The 21,292-nt window shown below is 37.5% G+C and overlaps 1 protein-coding gene across 2 annotated transcripts in view; it reads left to right on the top strand.

Annotated features, from left to right (window-relative positions):
• Positions 1–20,488, top strand: part of ARB2A (ARB2 cotranscriptional regulator A) — a 418,857-nt gene extending 398,369 nt beyond the window's left edge. For both annotated transcript variants that reach the window (XM_068535638.1, XM_068535637.1), the window contains one exon: positions 14,530–20,488. In XM_068535638.1, the coding sequence (XP_068391739.1) occupies positions 14,530–14,672 (143 nt within the window). In that variant the 3' untranslated portion in view covers positions 14,673–20,488. The remainder of the gene's footprint in view (positions 1–14,529) is intronic.
• The last annotated feature ends 804 nt before the right edge of the window (positions 20,489–21,292 follow it).

Genomic DNA, 21,292 nt, shown 5'->3' with positions numbered 1-21,292 from the left:
GTCAATAGAAAGCTCAGTCAAATTTTCGGCCATCATCTGGCAGTTGTACAGGTTTTTGTATTCATTGTCCTTATGTATTAATCTTACCCTATCCCTGCCTTTATGCTATTTCTCTACTCCTTTTACTCTTATTTCTCTTTTATCCTACTATAATGTATATATAAGTCATCTTAAATGCTTTTTTCATTGAATGATATGAATAAATAACTATTAAACAAGAAAATGTAACTCTACTACTATATTTTTACTTAATATGATATTATTGAAGTTTTCACTATTAGAGATGTAATTTTTAGCCCTTTTTATACATTTTGTAAATATATTTTTTCTAGTAAATAGGTTATAGCATTCTTTATTATTAGGATTCCTAAAGTACTTTTGTCTTGATAATATAGGTCTTCCTTTGTTTACCTTTTTGTAGGAAAGTTTTCGACAATTCATGATTCTATTCATATAAATTGTTGCCCCCCCCAAACATTGAAATCTGACTAACTGAAGGCATCTTATTTTCAGTAACCAACATCTTCCTTTTTCACTGTGCAGATTAATCCTCCACCTTAGTTAACCTTATAAGTGGATTCATAGGCTTTCCCATCAGTGTGACTTTTTAAATTTTCTCTCTGGAACAGAAATAAAATAATAGATGCCATTCACTTCAGTAATGCCCAAAGGATATAGCTGAGATTCTTTGGGATGTAATTCCCATCCATTGCTACTTTAACAAGATCCAAGTAATAATTCTGACAATGATTTTAAAATGCTTGGGGAAAAAAGAGACCTTTATGGCCCTATAATTAACTTTAAAATGTTGCTTAGAACCAGTATACAAAGCAAAGACGTGGGAATAATATGTACTTGCCAAATTTTGTAACACTTTAAAGTTATTTGTAAAATAACTTTACATCCATTGCAATATCTCGTACCCCAGGACTGCAACTATTTACAAACCCAGAAGTAAATTTAATTCTAGAGAGGAAAATTTAATTCCTTGAGCAATACTGAAAGATTTCACCCTGTGAGTCTTCTAGACAGTTGCAGAAAAGCCTATATGGCAAGTCCAGTTAGAGTTTCAAAATGTCTTTTTAGGATAAAGTTTAGTACAGGTGCAGTAAGGATTATAATTGTAAATAATTTTCATAACCCTTTCTAGTAATTGTTTAGCCATATCTGCTTCTATTCAGTTTTTATCATAAATCAGTCCTTAGTGGAACTTAATTTAAGTGCTCATGAATTTTCTCTATCCTGATACTCAAATATTATCTGGTATTGAAATAATCAGTCCTATCTTATATATTCCCATGTCATTTTCTAAACTAGGCAATAGTAGGAATTTACTATGTTTACATGACCTATTTGAGAATATATATATTTAATTTAAAATCAGTACATTATTATCTTAATGGGAGATGTTATTCTATATGTATTAATGGTGTTGTGTAAATAACACAGGATCCTTTAAGAATTCTTCCCATGTAGAAGGCAGTTGCATTATGGGATTTTTTTTTTTTTTTTAAAGAAAAGGACATTCATAGAGGAAATGCCTTGGGGGAGAGAACTGGGAATGAAATTAAAGTAGTATCAGACAGGTGAGGGCAACTCTAGACTTGGAGCCTGAATGTAACAAAAATCATCTATTTCTACATGACCTTAACTAGAATGAAAAGACATCACAGTGTTAGGAGCATAAGGGATCCTCCAGCAGCTTTCAGCATCTGTCATAAAGTGACCGTAGTCAGCCACTAGATGACATTGCCTGACAAAACTTTTTCTTTTTTTTTTTTTTCTTTTTTAAGTGCATCAAGAAATCAATCAAAATAGAAAATGTAGTAACTTTATGCCAGATTTATGTTGTTCACAATAATTTGCTTTATGTGATATTTTATTCATCTCATTAGTTAATGTTATGAATACATTTGGAGGCTATTTTGTTTATAGTTTACAGTTTCCGTAAATTTATGACCGGAAGAAATAAGAGCTGTAAGAGTTAGAAAAGAAAAAACCTGAACTTATTCACATATGATTGTTTATGTAGAAAATTCAAAATCTATAGATAAATTTTTAGTATGACCAGGGTAATTTACCAAGGTTGCTAGATACAAAATCATTATACAAAAAAAATTGCATTTCTATATACCACTAACAAGCAGTTAAAGATCCACAAGTAGCATCAACAAACATGTCATGTTAAAAAAATTAAGTTAAGGGACATATCATGTTCATAGATTCAATCACTCAACATAGTAAATAAAGATGTCATTTCTCCCCAAATTGATACAGAAGTTTAACATAATTCCTGTCAAAATTCCAGCAAGATTTTTTTGTAGATATAACCCTCTGAAGTTTCCAAGACCACCCTCACTATGATACCAACCACAAGTAGGTATCCTAAGGCCATCTTCAGGTTTCATCATTTGCCAGAAGGACTCACTGAGCTCACTGAAAGCTCTTATAAATCTAATAACAGCAAAAGAGTGTAGATTAAAATCAGCCAAGGAAAAGCATATAGGGCAGAGTCCAGGAACATTCCAAGGATGAATTTCCAGTTGTTCTCTTCCAGTCAAGTCTTGGATAGTGCTGTCTTCTCCCAGCAACATGTGAGAATACACATAGAATAGTGCAAACAGGGGAAACTCACTTGAACCTTGGTGTCCAAGGACTCAGTTAACATTCACATGGTTAACCGCCTGCATGGCTGACTTTAATCTCCAGATACTCCAGAGGTCCAGCTGAAACCTTCTGGGGAAAGGTCATTACTATACAGTAGATATAGACAAGTTTATTCTAAAATTTATATAAAAAGGCAAAGGAACTAGGATACTCAAAACAATTTTGAAAAAGAAGAATAAAGTGGGAAGAATCAGTCTATCTGATTTCAATACATTACTGGCAAAGATACAAAGAAACTAGATCACTCACACATTGCTAGAAGGATTGTAAAATTGTACGATGACTCTGGAAAACAGTGTGGCAGTTTCTTGCATATTACAAAACATGCAAGTAATATATGGCCCAGCAATTGTACTCTTGGGCATTTATCCCAGAAAAATGAAGATTATTTCACACAAAAATTTGTACATGAATGTTTAGAGCATCTTTATTTATAATAGCCAAAAAACTGAAAACAACCCAGATATCCTTTGAGAAGGGAATGATTAAACTGTGGTATATCCATATCATGGAACAAACACTACTCAGCAATAAAAAGGCACAAAATATTGATTCACACAAAAACCTGGATATATCTCCAGAGAATTAAGCTGAATGAAAAAAGCCAGTCCCATGAGATCATATACTGTATGATTCCATTTATGTAACATTCTTCAAATGACCAAATTATAGAAATGAAGAACAGATTAGTGGTTGCCAGGAGTTAAGGAGGGGCTGGAAGGGAAACATGAGTGATCTTTGTGGTGATGGAAATGTTCTGTATCTTATCTGTAGTACTGTGGTTTTACAAGGTGTTCCTGTTGAGGAGAATCATAAAAGGGACCAGGATCCATTTGTGTTATTTCTTACAACTGCATATGAATTTAAAATTATCTCAAAATAAAAAGTGTAATTATAAATGAATGAATCCAAAAAATGAAGTGCAAATCCTCTATGGAGAAAGTGGTAAAACTTCATTGAGACATTAAAGATGATCTAAATAAATGGTAAGATATATCACATGCATTGATGACAAGTTGAGCATTGGAAATATATCAGTTCTCCCTAAATTGGCCTATCGAGGCTTTAGTACGATTCCAAATCATTAAGTGACTGGGGCAATCTCTAATGGCTGCTTTACCACCTTGACCTTCCTCCACTTCCTCTTTACATTGGCTGCACAGCAAAGCTCTGTGCTTTTGAAAGTCTGACAAAGCAATATAAAATGATGCTGTGGATACAGAGGTTCCTGTGATTCACCTGTGTATTCAGAACACCAGTAGCACTTGGCTTTGTAAATTCACAAGTTCTTACTGCTGTGATCTTCTGTATGTTTCCATTTCCTTTCTTTCAAAATGGGAACCATCATCAAAATAGTGCAAAAACCATAGAAAACGTCTATGAATCTATGTTTTATTATATCTTAATAGCATTCAATAGGCATCAGTTTTCTGGTGAATTCTGTTCTGGACAGCTTTTTATACAACAAACATCTATTAAGCCTCAGCTATGATTTCTGGAATAAAAAGTTTTGAGGCATTACCCCCAAAAGATTTGGAGATAAGACAAGGTATCTTTCATACATGAAATGACTAATTAAGCAAAGCAAGTATATGATAATATAGTATACACTATATACAAAATACTGAAACATGAAAAAAGGAAGTAGTTGATATGGGGTAAAGTTAATCAAAGAAAGCTTATTAGAGGAAGTAAATACTGAACTGAATCTTTTTTGTTGTTGTTGTTGTTGTTTGGCTGCGTTGGGTCTTTGTTGCTGCGCACGGGCTTTCTCTAGTTGCAGCGAGCAGGGGCTACTCTTCGTTGTGCTGTGCGGGCTTCTCATTGCAGTGGCTTCTCTTGTCGCGGAGCACGGGCTCTAGGCGCACAGCCTTAGTTGCTCCGTGGCATGTGGGATCTTCCTGGACCAGGGCTCGAACCCGTGTCCCTTGCATTGGCAGGTGGATTCTTAACCACTGCGCCACCAGGGGAGTCCCTGAACTGAATCTTAAAGCAATTAGACATATATCTTCTGAAAATTTTTAGTATTATAATGCTTAACCAATTTATAAATATTGATTATATTTCAGCAAAATGTCTGTGTAGCTGTGGCCTATCACAGCCGCTCTGGACTTTAGATTTCTCACTTGTGAAATGAAACTGTTAGATGAAATTTTATCTCAGGTCCTTTCCACGTCTTTGCTATCTTATATTTGATATGTTTCTATCTGCAGCTAAATTTGAACCAAGTATTTGAACTACATTTTGGGAATACAAGCTCTTGAACAGTTGAACTTTGACTGTCTAAGAGTTCTCAGTTCTGACACTCTCCTAAACGTCTTGATGCTAGTAAATTGTATTTACTAGATAAGCACAGCATTTTAGCTAAACATATCTGGAAGATACTTTGAGTATTTGTCAGTGCTTATCACCTAGTTGCTAATGGACTGTGGATCACCTGCATCTACCTCCTCAGTTTGTTGGAGAGAGCAAGAAAAACACTCTACTTCCTTCAGTTTCAGTTATAGAGAATCCAACTGTTATTATATTCCCATTTTAGAGGAATTTATTTCTTAACTCTAAAAGCTAGCATGCACTTCAACATAGGGTACGTTTATCCATCTGTGTTGAAGATGAGTAAAGTTTGACCTCTGCCTTCAAAAACTTTACAGTGGTAATCAATCTCTTCTCTGACTGGACTTCAGAATCACCAGAGTCACAGATGCCCAGACCCTGAGATTTTGGAAAGGTTTAAAAATTGTCAGTTGACCTGGGCCTGGGAGAATAGGGGATACTTATAGAAGAACAGTTGAGGGATTAAACCCAGAAAAGAAGGCTAGATCCAGGGAATGGAGGGCTTTAATCCACATGGAGGAATTTCTACTTAATTTGAAAGATTATGGAGACCATTGGATATGTTTGAGCAGAGAAAGAGGTCTATGACACAAATGATACTTAGGATTTTTGTCTGGTAGCAGGGTACGAGATAGAAGAGAAGAGGTTGAAGGCAATGAAACAAGTTAGGAGGAAGTTTCTGGATTCTAAATGATAGGTCATTAAATCTAGAGTGGTGACAGGGGAATGGAAAGCAAAAAAGAGACTGGAAAAACTTTGCTGAGGTGCGATTGTCGGGATTTGGTAACTGATTGGATCAGGAGTCGGCAAACAAGCGAAAACAAAAATCAAAGATGACTGAGAGGCTTTGAGCTGGAGTAGCTAAGAGAATAGTGTGTCTATTTATAGAAATGAAGAAAGTGGAAAGGCCTGCCTAGAGAGTAAGTCCGCCAGTTGCCTCTGGTCGGCTTGCAGAAATGGAACGCTGTGACAGCGCCGTCCCCATCCTAGTACCTTCCCATCACGCACACCAGTCCTAAGGGCTGAGAACCCAGCGGCGTCAGCATATATAACGAGAGCAGAATTATCAGTAAAATGCTGCTTCTAGTTCAAGTCCATTTTTTAATTTACTACTTTGAAATATTATTTTATTAGGCTGTCTTTCTTACTGCGTATTACTACTGCCTACTACTATTACTCACTTCATGTGAACCAGCAGGAGGTGGGTTTTATACTCTGAAGTGTGCAGGAGAAGAATGAGCCCCAGAGAATGATCTAGAGGTGGGAGGAGTTGATAAATGCAATCAGGGAGGGTTAAATCCATCATTCCAACTCCCTATAATCCATTCACCATTTACCAACCAGTGTACTCTTTAAATGCAAGTCAGATTATATTTCTTCTCTGCTGAAACTCTGCAGACAGCTCTTCCATTGTACTTGGAATAAAATTAAAACCTTTCACTGTGCCCTGAGAGACCTCACGTGGCTTGGAGGCTGCCCACCTCTCTGAATCATCTTCTACCACGTTCCCCCTCACCCTCCATGCTCCAGGTGCTTTCCAGTTCCTTGACTATGACCAGCTCTTTCCTCCTCAGACCCCCTCCCTCTCCTTGTTCTTTCAGAACTCTGCCTGCAGCACTCTCTCCAGACCTTCACCTGGCTCCCTCTTTCCATTCTGGTCTCAGGTCAGAAGTGTCCACCCAGTCTAAATTGACGACCATCTCTTCTCCTCTTCATTCTCTTCACATCCCTCTACTGTGTTTTTTTCACAGTGCTTCGGACTCTCTGAAATCATGTTCATCGGTTTACCTGTTTATTGCCTGTCATCCCCACTAGCACATATGCTACAAGGAGCAGAGTTTTTATATATCTTGCTCACCACCACATCCCCAGCCCAAAGAAATAGTGCCTGGCATACAGTAAATCCATGTATGAATGTATAAATTAATCACTCACAGGACCTCTGGAAAAACTGCCCACAAAATATTTCCTTTAGAATAGAATCCACAATTGAGCGACGAGGACCACAGATGATTCAGATATTTGAACTAGCAAATGGTTTTGTTTTGTTTTGAAATAAGGAAAGTATTTTGCATTCCATTCTATCTCACCCCTCCCTCTCTCCGTCTTTCTCATTCTCTCTCTCCCTTCCTCCCCACCTCTCTCTTACACGCACACACACACACACACACACACACACACACACACTCATGAAGTCAAACTGGCAGCCATAAGCCATAGGTACCTAGCTAGGAACACAGAGAATCTGGAAGAAAAGGGAAGCGTGACAAACTATCTAGAAAGCTGCACCAGCCCTCTCGGACAGTGTTATTTTAGAATGGGGCCCAGTAAAGCTCTTCACTGATTGTGTTGGGAATAATAGGATCAGAAACCTTTACTTATGGAAATAACTATTTTATGATTCTTTGCATTCCTTGTGTAGAGCCCTGTGCTCTTACCATCCTTTGGCAAAGTTACTTTTGAAAATGACGAAGGGAAATGAAAAAGAGAACTTTTGCCCACACCTGGGCTCAAATTTTAAAGGGAAACAGTATCCCTGGAGGCCAGGCTTTGTGACAACACTAAGAGAAGTATGTGAGACAAGCATTAAAACCAAAGAAAACACTTCTGCGCCAGCTCTCTGGGTTTGAAAGGCAATTCAAGCAATTACAATGTGTCCATTTTTTATTGGTTAGGAGAGGTTTATTAGAGAGGTCTGCCGGGTTCAATGTCAGAGACCCACAGCTACTGCAGGCTCTCTACTCTGCCTAAGAGTAAGTTTACTTCCCAAAGTTGTCTCCTTGAGTCTTAAGCTGCCCAGTGCCCAAAACCGCTCCACTCCCCTTTCATAGATGAGAGATATAGAAAAGAAGCTGGAGGAAAGGACAGGCTTTCCCAGAAGCTACCCGTGACGCAGAAGTTTCTACCACTGCTTTTATGTCTTTGTTTCAGCCTCCTATCTCTGGTCAAGCTTGACGACTTGCCTTTAGGGTCTCAACACAATCTCGGCTTTAACAGATTTGCAGCAGTGTTAGCAATGGAAAGAGACTTGCTTGTATCTTACACAGGTGGTTTAAGCAGGCCAGGCAGCACGTTTACTGAGCTGCTCCTGGCGTCTCCCTCAGTCTCAGCGAACACCCCACTTCGTTTACTATCCTCCCCGCCCCCGAAACCCCCATCCTCACCCCTGCTGTGTGACAGAGTCTCAACTCACACTTGTGCCTTCTAACTTGGAGAGTCTCCATTAGGAGCCCTTCTCTGTTCAAATATTGGTAAATTTATTCTTTTTAATGGTGTTCTTCTTAGAAGCGCTAGAATTCATTTTTAAATGAATTTTAGTAGTAATATATATTTTCTTTCTTTTTAGAAGGCACATTATTTTTCTGTGCTCTAGTATTTCTCTAATTCTTCATATCTTTCTAAAAATAACTGCTGGTGAGCTCATAAGTTCATTAGTTAATCCCACTGGGACTCAATAATGCATATTACAGACCTCCTGATTTTTATATATTAGATTTTCTCAAGAATTCCCTTACCTGTTATTCTCAACATAGCTATATTGACAGGGTCTTCATTACTTCCTAATTGCCCATATTTCTTTTTCTTGTTAAAGATCAATTTTTAAAATCAAGCCTTGTCAGTTTGAAAGTATCATAGATATGTTATCCTGTTAATGTGTTTCATATCTTTCTAGGTTTTTTTCTTTCCCCCTTTATCATAGGAAACGTATAAAATTTACTCATTACCTTTTTCTTTAAAACCAAATTCTTTTGCAGGGGAGGCGGGTGTCAGTGAGAGGGTAGGGGCCCATACTAGTTTTTTCCCCGAAATAAAGATTTTTAAATGATATTTCATATTCAGAGGTGACTGTGTGAACAGTTATATTCCCTATTCTAAACGAGACCCTAAAATGTAAATTATGCATAGATTGTTGAAATTATTCCATGACCTTCTGGTCTAGGACCATGTAAAATAAGGTGACCAGCAATAATTAGAATAGTGAATGGCTGACCAAGAAATGCTTCTAAATTATCTTTTCAGTGAGCCCTTACTCAGACTGTCCATCATATTATAGTAGTAAACCTCACCTCTGGAAAATCTGATTGTGTATGTGTAATATCATTTGAAGAATGATTATTTGCTTTCCCAGAGAATTCTTCACTTTCTTAAAAGATCCTTTGAAGAAGTAGATAACCCACTTCTTCCTTTAAAAATATTCTATTTACAGAAATTATATTTACGTATAACTTTTTAAGACATCTACTGCAGAAAATGAGGTACAGCTTCAGAGTAGTCTACATCTACCAAAGTAAACATCAGGGTTTTGGCTGCTAACTCAGTAGCATATTTTGGCATAGTTTTTGCCAAAAAAAAAAAAAAAAAAAAAAATTCCAAGCACTAAGATCAAGTGAAGAGGAGTGTGGACAAGGCAGACTTGGAAGAAACACTTGGATTAAAGTCATCACAGGAAGAAGTAAGGGGAATAGACAAGGCAGAAGATATAGCAATGTTTTCTTCTCTCTTATCCTATTCTTTGAGCATTCCACTGTCAGTGCTATTTCCAACCATTTTTTGTTTAATTTCTAAATGCTGTTACATAAATGTAGCCTCCTTCTTTCTCAGTTCCATTACAAGACACTTTTTCTTAAATATATAGTCTTTTGGGAAAACATATGACACATTTTAGCAATTTGATCTTCCTCATATGATTTATAGTTTCATCCTTTATACTTAAAGTTTCTAATCTTTTTGACCATTTGTGCTATCTCTACCTCTTTGAAATTTGCTGTAGTTCATTTTTAAAAACAATTGATAGATAAAGAATAAATATTCAGTGTAGTATTTTAATTGGAAGATCCCCTGTCCACTACCTTGTGGTTATTTCACAGTGAATAACATCGTTGACAAAAATGCCAAGATCTTCTCCAACCACAATTATTTTTGATCTATGAAACAGAATTTCCTTACAAATTAAGTAGTTTTTATAGTAGTGACATTTATTGTTGATGTGATCTGTTTAATATGACTGTAGTCAGAAGGGAAGTTGGGTCCGTTATTCTTCCAGAAATTTGTGGAAGAAACATTAAGAGAAGTAAAAGGCATTTCTACTCTGTATAAGGATAAAAGAGCTAGCTATAAGTAGGGTTCAGATTATAGATAAATTAATCTCTAATGTAATAAAAAAGAATTAACTCTTCATTTTTATTTAAGCTAACCCTTATCATCTAAAAACATACTATTTTCATAAATATTGGACTTCCCTGGTGGTCCAGTGGCTATGACTCCGTGCTCCCAATGCAGGGGGTCCTGGTTCGATCCTTGGTCAGGGAACTAGATCCCACATGCCGCAACTAAGACTCGGCACAGCCAAATAAATAAATAAATATTTTTTTAAAAATAAAAAATAAATAAATATTACGCAGTGCTTTTACTATCCTGAAATAAATTCTAGAGATAACATAATTCACCTACTTACAAGATTGCTAAATTATTATATTCTTTTAGTTAACATATGAAGGAAATAAAAGAAAAATAACTCATAATAAGAATAATATATATATCAATATTTAAAGTGCTCAGGAAAATCTGCATGGGTCCTGTGTATAGAATCACCAGGAATTCCACATCTACAAATGCAGGCTGGTGCAGGTGTGCTTATTGGTGGCTCAAGTACTGTGGGCAATGAGGCCATCAGTGATGAGATTTTCTCATATGGTAGTCCATTCTTGGTAATATTCTGAACAACATAAAGTACAAAATTCCTTCAATTTACATGGTAGCTGGATTCCTGGAAAATTCTGTGTGCATTAAAATCATGCCAAAAGTACTGTGAGATTATTTGTTAAACAGTCTATATTCTAAGCCCATATAATCATAAACAGGTTTTTCAACTACATGAATAGCTGGTGAAACATTTGAAAACCATGTGCAATGCAGAACACTTCTTCATATGCTATAATGCCCTGCAAATTGAAGGATGTCCACCTCCCTGGCCTTCTCCCACTAAATGCCAATAGCTCCTCCCAATTGTCCTGACCTCCAAAAACTTTCCTACAAATTTCCAAAATGCCCCAGAGGCCACTACCATGCCCATTAAGAACCACTGATTATGACTGAGCAAAGGCAATTTTTTGTAATAAAGAACTGAGATCGTGCACATTTATTTTGCCCCAAAGGTGAATTATCCAGTAAGAACAAGCCTGCCAATCCAAGAGGATACAAAAATCATTCCCTGAGAACATGGCAGATAATTAACCTGGGAAAACCCTTTATTTCCTACATTGTGGAAACAACATAGATTAGGGAAATGGGGGTTTGAAAAGTAGAAAAAAGATCACAGTCCCTAAGAAGAGGAGCTTTTGATAAGAGTAAAGTTGTGGCAGGGGAAAGACCAGGTCCTGACTATAAAACCATGTTTATCTCCTTCAAATAACATAGTTAGTGCTAAATGGACTAGTTTCCATGTTACCTACACATCATTGCAGGTTATTAATAAATGGCTGCTTTTTTAGTTAGCCTAAACTTTCCCCTTTTATATCCTTTTATGAATAGATAATGTAATGGCCTAGTGTTTCCATCCTGATGGAAGAAATTCCCCTAAAGTTGTATATCTTTTAAGTATTCGAAAGCTGCTGTCAGAAGTTTCCATTCTCTTATCATTGCTATGGGCGGATAGTCATATTAATTCGTGAATATTTTCACTGAACTTTGGCCCCAAGTTTTCAAAAATGGTCTCCAAACATGTTCTTGAAATGTGTATATGCAGCCCCAGATGGACATGCAACTACCTTCCAAATGCTGTTTTAAAATTATTAAAAATCTACTTTCAGTAATTTAGAAAAGAAAGCCATTTTTGTGTAAGATATTTATGTTACCACTCCTTAGTTTAGGGAGGATTCTCCCTCTCCCATTCCATTCTCTATAATTCAGTTTCTAACCCACCTTGCTTATTAATTTACTCCTAGCAATTTCCCTTCCTCTGACAGAGCACACATTCTCATTATTTATACTCTTAAATTGCAGGGGTAAATACTGAGAGCCAGTGCAGGTCCTCAGTTATCTTAGGGACTTTGGTCTTTTCAGGCCAGGACTAATCAAGCAGAGAGTCATCATAAGCTAAAACTAAAAAGCCTTTGTAGTGATTTTATCACCTGGGGAATTTGTCCATCCTTCAGAAAGATTGTCACCAGGAAAGAAAAAAATAAAGGAGTTAAAATTGCTTCAGACCATTGACTCCTTAGGTCCCTCTAGATTCATACATTGAATTGGTTTTCAAGGGGTGGGAGGAATTATGAGAAGAGCTCCCTGAGAAAGCTTAGAAATTGATCATAGCCTTGGTAATACTAGGAAGTGTAAGTGTGATCGCTATGGAGGAAATGCCAAATGAGCCTGGAAGCCTGGGAAATGAGAAGGAAAAGAGAGGATTAACACTTTTTTTTTTTTCCTATTGTGTTTGGGGATGGGTGTTTCCATGTAGTATGCATCTGAGAAGAGTCAATACCATTGACTTTAAAATATTTTTTCATTATAAGTGCTATTAGTAATTATTATTGAAATGAAACTGGAGCTACAAGCACTATAGAAAACAGGGACGGGCATTTCATAAACCTGTCCAGAAACTGGGCTCCCTTCTAAATATACCCACAAAATATTATTTAAAGTAGGTATGTCTGAGCTTATCTAGAACTGCTCACAAACTTCTTTTGTGTTTGGAGAATACAGATGCCTCCAAATTCAAAGGACTTTAAGACTGTTATCTGAATACATCAGTGAAAATTATATACTAACAATAAATATCTGGATATTACATATAGTTTAAAGAACTTGAATTTTTACACATCTATTGATAAAGGCAGGCATTTGTATAATTTTTTCCCGAGAATTCTATTGACTTGTCAAAATCCAGTCAGGCACTTTAGGATTTGCCAGGATAAGCCTGCACTCATCTCTTTCTTCCACTGACTAACATTGAATTTTGCCCAAAATGAGTAAGCAAATAGAAAAAGGACCTCATTTTTTAGTCTGAACACAGTAGTGTTGGGGGATGTAACTCAAGGATATGACTTCAGTACTGGATCTTGTTCCAAATGCAAGTTCATTAGGCCAATCTGCAGAGGAGAGCAGGATAGAGTGCATCCTTCTGAGGGCACCTGTTAAAAGAGGGGTTCTCTAGTAAGGCCAGCTCCCACAGCTAAGTCACATGCACAGACTATAGCTTTCTGCTCTCTGGTCGAGGCAGCCATAGCATCCTTATTGTTGTAACTCCCAGATTGTGATACTGTCACAAAACTGTTGCTAGGCAACAAATGTGGTTACCAGGTCTCAGCGAATAGCTGAAGGGGAAAGCAAAGTGTTGCACCATTGTAGAGTAACCATAGCAATGACCTACTATTACAGACTAAAGAATTATCATTAACAATGTTAAAGTATCAGACAGAGGCCCCGAATCCAGAGACTTCCAGACAGTGTCTCTGCATAATTGAGTGATCTCGGAAGACATTTAAACCGTTTAAAATCTATTCACTCATTATTTCTACGGGAGAGTCTTTGTTATTATTATTTTTATTTTTTAATTTAAAAAGTGTTCCGTTATAAAACTATTAGTTAAATGATATAAGCTATCACAGGGAGTCAAAAACAGACTAATGTCCTCATCTGTTCTTATGTCTACATCAGTGTTATTTTTTGCCTGTCTTAAAACTGAAGAAAGACTTTATTTGAAAAATCTGTACATTAGTGTTAAATTGAAGCCACAGAAAGAAACTGTAGTAAAATAAAATAACTCCCTAATTGACAACTTAACCTGCATTTTGTGAGTTGAATTCCTGCTGACAAAATAGGCCTAGATGCTCTTTCAGTAGTCACCGCTTTGAAACATTTTTTTTTTTTTTTAGCTTTTCTAAGACTGTCCCCTAAAACCTGTTTTCAAAAAAAAAAAAAAAATGTAGGCTGCTAGGACACTAAAATCCAACTTGTTTCTTTCTCTTGGGAAGCAAAGAAACGTGGGTGCTCTGCGGAGGGTGCAAAAGCCGGATTCCGAGCGCAGGGGAAACCAATCCCCGCGCGCGCCCAGCCTGGGGAAGTGGGTGGTTTCGAGGCGGGAGAGGGAGTGGCCCTTCCCGCCCAGCGCCTCGATTGGCCCGGAGGGGCTGAGGCCCCGGGGGCCGCCGGCCGCGCCTCGGGCGACCGCGGGGAAGTGCCGGCCGCGGCCGCGCGTCGGGGACGTGCTAGGGGCTCAGGCCGGAGGCGGCGGAGTTCCGGGATCGCCACCCCGAGCGCCGCCGGCAGAGACGCGGAGTCGGTGGGCCGCAGCCTCCCTCCGAGCCCTGGGGGCCACGTGAACCCTCAGGTACAGGTGTGGTCCCTAGGGGTCGCGCGCCCTCGGGGGTGGGGGCTGGACTCCGAGGGCGGGGCGGGGCGCGGCGCAGAGGGCGCGGGCTCGAGGACAGAGGACCGGCGGCCTGGGCCTCGGCAGAGCCCGGCGGTCCCGTCCCACCTGCGCCGGCAGCACGCGAGGCCACCTCGTAACTGAATCTGTGCATTTTGCAGGCACCGACCGTCACGAGCTAACTTCCTGGAAGAGCTTCCCGTCTATTTTCAAGTTCTTTACCGAAGCCTCTGAGGCAAAGACCAGTTCCCTGAAGCCGACTCTGACGCGGCGCTCCCACCGAATAAAGCACGAAGAGCTGTAAGAGGAGAGCGAGCGAGACGGGGGAGGGGAAGCCGAGGAAGCACACTCGAGCATATGCATCCACACGTCTCCCCACCGCCTGTTGTCGGCGAGCAGACTCCCAGCCCCTCATTAGATTGTTTTCTTCCTAGAGCACAGGGTCGTGATATATACATCTAAATAGCGTTTTGCATTATTTCTAGATGAGTGCAACTGTCAAAGCAATATGGGTTCACTGGTCGTGCTTCCTGCGGGCTGTGCTCGGGCTTCGCGCTGCCCGTCAGCGCGCGGATTAAGGCCGACAGCGCCCTGCCCGGCGCGGCCGGCGCGCCTCTAATTGCCCTGATGGAGCCCGCGCCGGTGCTGCGGGGCGAGGGGCGTCTGCGCGGTCCTACCGCCGGCAGCCACGTAGCCGCCGCTCCGCTCCTCTCCCCCGGCCCCCCTTCCCCCTGAATCATGTCCATTTCTTTTTCCCCCCGAACCGAAGGAAACTTTTATTCTAGACTTAAAACTCCCATTTTAAGCAGGTTTTTCCCTAAGGGCGTCTATGTCTTTTTTTTTTTTTTTTTTAAGGAAGTCCCCCCCTCCCAAGCCAAATTTAAATTCATAACGTGAATTCCGTCATGTACTGTGTAGTTTGGGGAGGGCAAATTGTTCTCTCCCTAACGATCTATTTTCATTTCGAGACCAGAAGAAAAACTGCATTAAAAAAATCTATAAAGTACCCAATCCACGTTATCGCTGAAAACCTTGCCAATTGAATACGAGATTTTACACAGGTCTCTAATTTCAGAAGAGATTGTTTAAGCCAAAACATAATGATGAGCAAATCTTTTAAGTACATGTGGGAAAGGTTTCATTTTCAAGGGAATTTCCAACTTTATCATTAGAATTTACTTTTTAAAATATATGTGTGTTGGGTAGCACTGTAATTTAGATAGCACACTTAAGTTTTGTTTAAATCTTAATGTGGAGGAAGTTTGTTGTTAATCCTAAGTAGTGTGGTCTATTCTGAGCTTTCATAGAGTTAGACCTTTCTAGGGAGAGTATTTTTTATCGTCGTAAGGAAAAGGAATCTGTGCGCTTGAACCTTTTCCTTCTGAAAGGCTTAGTGGGGCTAAAATGATTCTTTTAGTTTTCTACTTCAACAGAAAGGGAAAGACCTGGTGTGAAAGACTTTTCTCCTCTCAATCCAAAGGTATAATTTGTAGTAGTCCACCTCCTCTGTAAGGTTTTGCCTTACAGTTTCAACAATTAAGTATTTTAATCCAGCTAGGATCTGGCCAACTCTGTGAAATATGAGGTAAAATAAGTTAAGATTTTGCTGACTTTTAAATTCACATGTTAAATCTTAACATTATGAATTTTTTAATTACTTGTAGAATTTAATTACCTAGTGAAGATTCTGTTTCTAGTAAGTGAGGATCTGAATTTAGCATTTTTTTCATCCTTTCTTAAAGTGTACGCAACAATATGCCTGCCTTATTTGAGGACACGATAAAATGTACCCAAAATAACTTAGAACTGTTTGACTCCTCAGAAAAATAACTTAAAGTAACCACCTCATGGATAAAATGTTTTTATACTAGGAACCGATTTCAGCAAGTTTTAAAACTGATAGTATCTGTGTTTGGTACACAAGTGCATTAATTAGTTCTCATAATTTTAATGATGGTAAATTAAGGTGATCTTTCTTTCAGTAATCTTATATGCATATCTTTCGATGTTATTTTAGCAGAAACAACATAGGAGGAAAAATCAAAATGTCATTTTATCCAATTCCTTGGGTGGCTTAAAACGTGTAACCCCAGCAATGTCAAGCATGTTGCTCTGCAATCTTTTCTGTTTTAGAAGTAATAGTGAACTGTGTAAAATAATGGCACCTTCCACGGAGAGGATTTGAGAATTGATGTGGATTGAATATATTTTTCCAAGTGTTATAAATTGTGTGCTGTTTTCAGTATATGAAAATGTTCACAAGAAACTAATTTTATTGCATTTTTTTAATCAGCACTTGTACAGTACTCAATTTGTGAAGCTTCTGCAGCTGAATTAGAGCAAATACGCTCAGGTTATAAACCAAATCACTCCTATTTCTTCTCTTCAGTTTTCTCACCCCTCTTTTTTAAAAAACCTTCACTTGTAACTAGAGTAAATCACTGCTTATTTGCCTTTAATACTTTAAAACTACTGGGTTGTTAGGCCTTGTTTAACTATCTATAGAGAGCTATCTGCAAACTTAAGTTGTGTAAATGTAATTTCTACTTGTGGATCTGCGCTGTTGCAACCCAGAGGGAACTAGGCGACCCATCCCAGACCTCCAACTGATTACTGATAAGATTCCTTGTAATGTACAATTTTTTAACCTGTTGATTATGGGCTTGTTGGTATAAATATAATATTATTTTCACCTCAGTTTTCCTGGAATAACAACAGTCAGTTTGGTAGTAGCCCGCCTGCTTGGACGAGACAAGGATTAACAATGTTTCTGCTCTGCTCTCCCACTTTGGTTTCTTTAAGACAAGTTTTCAGGAGAGTAGAGGTTTAAAGTTAGGAAGTGGGCTTTTTTTTTTTTTTTTTTTAATTATATAGTGAGTTCTTAGAGGAAGTGAAATGGGAAGCAAGGAGTTGTTGATCAATCTAAGGTTCAGAATAGAACTGTTAAAACTTAAAAGCCAGATACTGGCTTTGGAGCTTTCTAAAGGTACTTAAGTATACAGCCGTTAAAAGTTTTCATGGATATTTGAAGGCGGGGGGGAGAAATATTCTTGTAATAATTGTTCTTTTCTCAAGTTTCTGCCTTGTGCTTCAACTTGGATTGCATTATTGTTTATACCAAAAGAAAAGGAAACTAAAGCACAGGAGTTTCCTATATATTATATATTTCTGTTTAATATTTTAAAATAAAAACAATTTTCCCAATATCCAGTGACTTATTATTCTTGTTCAGAAGCTCATTTAATCACTCACAGAGGACAATAAAAGCAGAAACTTAATAAGAATGATGGGACAGCATTTATCAATATTTTAAACCTTATAGTTACTTATTATTACTATTATTGTTGCTGTAAGGTAATATCTTAACTTCAGTTAAGTCCCTGTTTAGCTTGGAACTTTCACAAAGCTTTTTTTTAAAGATACTTGTTTTTAAGACCTAAAATATCTCCTTGGCTACAAGGAAATTTGAACCCGTTGTTAAACTATCATTTTATGAAATATACTTTACTATATACGGTAAACAAATGTGTTTTCCAAAAAGACTCTGTTGAGGTTAAATTGCTCCCAAATCCCTATATAGGTCCTTGATGTAGTACATCTAATCTGAAAATACCTTGTTTATATTTATTTCACAGCTTTTCCTTCTTTAAAACCCGTAACTTTTTTGAGAGAGTGTGGGTGACAAAATATGTTAACTGTATTATCAGTGCTAATAAATTAGATTTTTTCATTTTTCTCTGGATTATCCGGGGTTGCAATCCAGACACATGTGTGTCTCCGGTTGTAATCATAGTTTGTAACTGTAGACTGACAGGTTCCTTTTGGTGTCTGTAATCCTGGTTCATTTAAGAAAGATTACTATTACAGAAAGGTTAAAGTTTTCTCAAAATTTTTCCCTATGCCTTTGTAGAGAAAAATGTCTTTAAATAATTGTGATATATTCTCATTTTTGAAATATGGGTGGCAAAAAAAAAGGATAATAGTAGTGGTTATTTTATGATTACTTATTAGGAGGTATAATAATATAAAATAAAAGACTCCAGGAGGTACTCCCTTTCAAAAATTGAATACTTTCCTTCCTTCCTTCCTTCCTTGTATAGTGTGACTGAGTGGGAGTCTCTTGAATTGTTCGTCTTCCTTTTATCTAATATTCTATTAATCTCCAAAAAGATCAGTTTGAGTCTGGGAAAGGGTTTTTAATCAACACTTCACAGAGCTTAAAGCTACCCTACCTAAAGCGTCAGCTTTGTTAGGCGGTTTTAGATTTAAAGCATTGCAACTGTCATGCACTGTACTAAAAGTAAAGAATGTACACCAAGTGGAAGATGTTGAAAAGAGGGAAATAGCACAAAGTCGATTAACAGAGATTCGAGAATAGAAGTAGCCATCAAAGCATTCCAGCGTTTATCTCGAAATCTATGTAGGATTAAAAAAAAAAAAGGCAACAATGATAGTTTTAAACCTCACACTTAGGAGAGATGAATGTTGATTTAATTGATTCATTTGGATCGATGTTTTTAAAGTTTCACACCACTGATCTTTCATGTAGTGATGTCTTTAGCAGTCAGTGGTCTGACATGAGCCTTCTCAGATTTCATCAGTGGGACTCTCCATGACATCTGAAATTATGCAACAGCCTTCGCAATGGTAACTTTGGAATTGGGAGACCTTGATGCCAAAGAGCATGGTTACATTGAAGAACTCTTGTTAATTCTTAGCACAAAGGTTTTAGAGGAGTGGTAATTATAAATGAACCTTAAAGGTTAAAGTAACCAAATATTACGGAGTGGGCTTTAATTGCTAGATAGGAGAGAATCCTACTGAAAGTTTGACCATTAAGTGGATATCATGCAGTGACCAGTCTTTTCCCCTTGAATGGAAAAAAGCTTGAAAATGGAAATTTGACTTAATCCATGAGGCCTTCCAGGCAACTTTTCCCAGTCCTTTGCCTTGAGATTTGTGAAAAACCTTTCACTATATTCTTTGTATTGTTGGAGTTGAGTTCTATTTGAAACATGTTTCTAGAAAAGAAATCTAGAGAGGCCCTGCATCTTTCTTTCCAGATCATTCCACTTTTTCTTCCTTGGCTAATACATTGGGTAATATGGGAGACTGTCATAGGTAAAATAATGTTGAACTGTACTCTGTAGCCAGCCTGCAGTACCAATACAAAGAATCTGAAATGAAAAGACAACCAACACCCCAAGAATGATATGTCTCTTTTTAAAGTTTACAATTTGAATAATGAACTTGGATAGAAACTTGGCAGGAAAACAAACCATGGCACCATCACATCACCAACCATTTTCACTTTTCTGTCCAATTTCAGAGTGCATGTGTTTGTGAGTATTTCACTAGATCAGTGACAGCTCTTTATTTGCATAATTATATGCTCTGGTCTGAAGAGAAAACTAACCCCCAAATTTCATGGGTCACCAAACTGCAACAATCAATGTTTTATCACATATGCTAAGCAAAATCTAAGAAGCTATATGAAGTTTCTTGGGGAGTTTTTACTCCTCAGAAAATTAAAGCGTTTTCCTCTCCTGAATAGATTCAAAATCTTTCCAAGTTCTTTGTAACTGAATTCTGTTTGAAGGCAAAACTAGAGATTAACATGTAGATCTGGATCTTAGGCTCACTAGCATTACTTCAAAGTGGCTTAAGAAGAGCAGCATTTTTGGAACACTAAACTTTTAAATTCTAAGTACTGTCCTTCATGCTATCAGGAAAAAAATTATTGGCCAAATTATGATTAGCCAAAATGAAGCCCAAATTAACTACAATTGAATATGAAGTTCATTTCCTTCTATGAAATACTCAGGGTTTTTTTTTAAAGACCTAATAGGAAAATATGTATATATGTATATATGCATAGATGTCTGTGTGTATGTGTACACACATGCATACACATATCCATCCATGGGGTACATATGACCATTCCACCAGGATAGACAACATATACAGTATGTGTATGTCTTTTCAGTGCTGGTAACATAGTAGGTACTCCATATATGTTGGTCACCAGGATTGTTTGTAAAATTATTTTCTTTTAAATAAATTTTTCATGTTCAAATTCTGCAGGGCTTTGTAATAAATATTTTTGAATGCCTCAAGTTCATTTGCATCTGTAAATTATCTGTATGTAATGTGTATCAGTGTTTAAGGTTGGCTTTATTTCATTAAAGAAAAATTGATTCAAACTGTTGGTGTTTTTAGTTTATAGGCAATCTGCCAGACTTGAAATAAACTAGAACATAGAGACACATGCAGAGAGTGACTGTTCGTTATGGAGTTATTAAAAATCGTGGAAAATATGCTTTTACCTAGCCTCTTAAGGAATATACTAAGTGCATGATTTAATTCTACTGCAAAAGGACTTAGGTCTGTATTTTCATTTAAAAGCATATAGTACAATGCGTTTTATTTAAAGCTATCTGTTAGTAATAATATATTAACAGTTTCTTTGTCAGGTAATTTACTGTCATAAGAAAAACATTAGAGAAAAGGAAACATTGAGCTAAAAAATTTAAGAATTGCATGGTTTTGAAGTATTTTATTCTCTATCTTGGAGAGGGATGAGAGGTCTTTAGGTCAAGCATCAGAAATTTTCTAAAATGTTCCTATTATTTCAAGCAAAAGAGAAACCAATCTCTCCCAAGTTCTTAACTAAAGTTGAATTACAAGTGGAAGACACTTTCTTTCTCTTTTAGTGCAAAAACTTAAACATCTGCTTATCAGGAACACTGTCCACAATCATCACATCTCACCTTGTTACTGTCCTTCCAAAATGTTCACCTAGTTATACTGCCTCTGAACCACCCATCATCTACCTCCCCAGTAATTGCTGCTTGCTGTCTTGGATTCCTCTGGGTGAAAATTCCTCAAAACTGAATCTGTAAAAACAAATAAATAAATACAAGT

This window comes from Eschrichtius robustus, chromosome 2 (genome assembly GCF_028021215.1).
Source record: "Eschrichtius robustus isolate mEscRob2 chromosome 2, mEscRob2.pri, whole genome shotgun sequence".
Lineage (NCBI taxonomy): Eukaryota > Metazoa > Chordata > Mammalia > Artiodactyla > Eschrichtiidae > Eschrichtius > Eschrichtius robustus.
The sequence above is the reverse complement of the archived record's forward strand: the minus strand, read 5'-3'. Positions and strand labels throughout refer to the sequence as shown.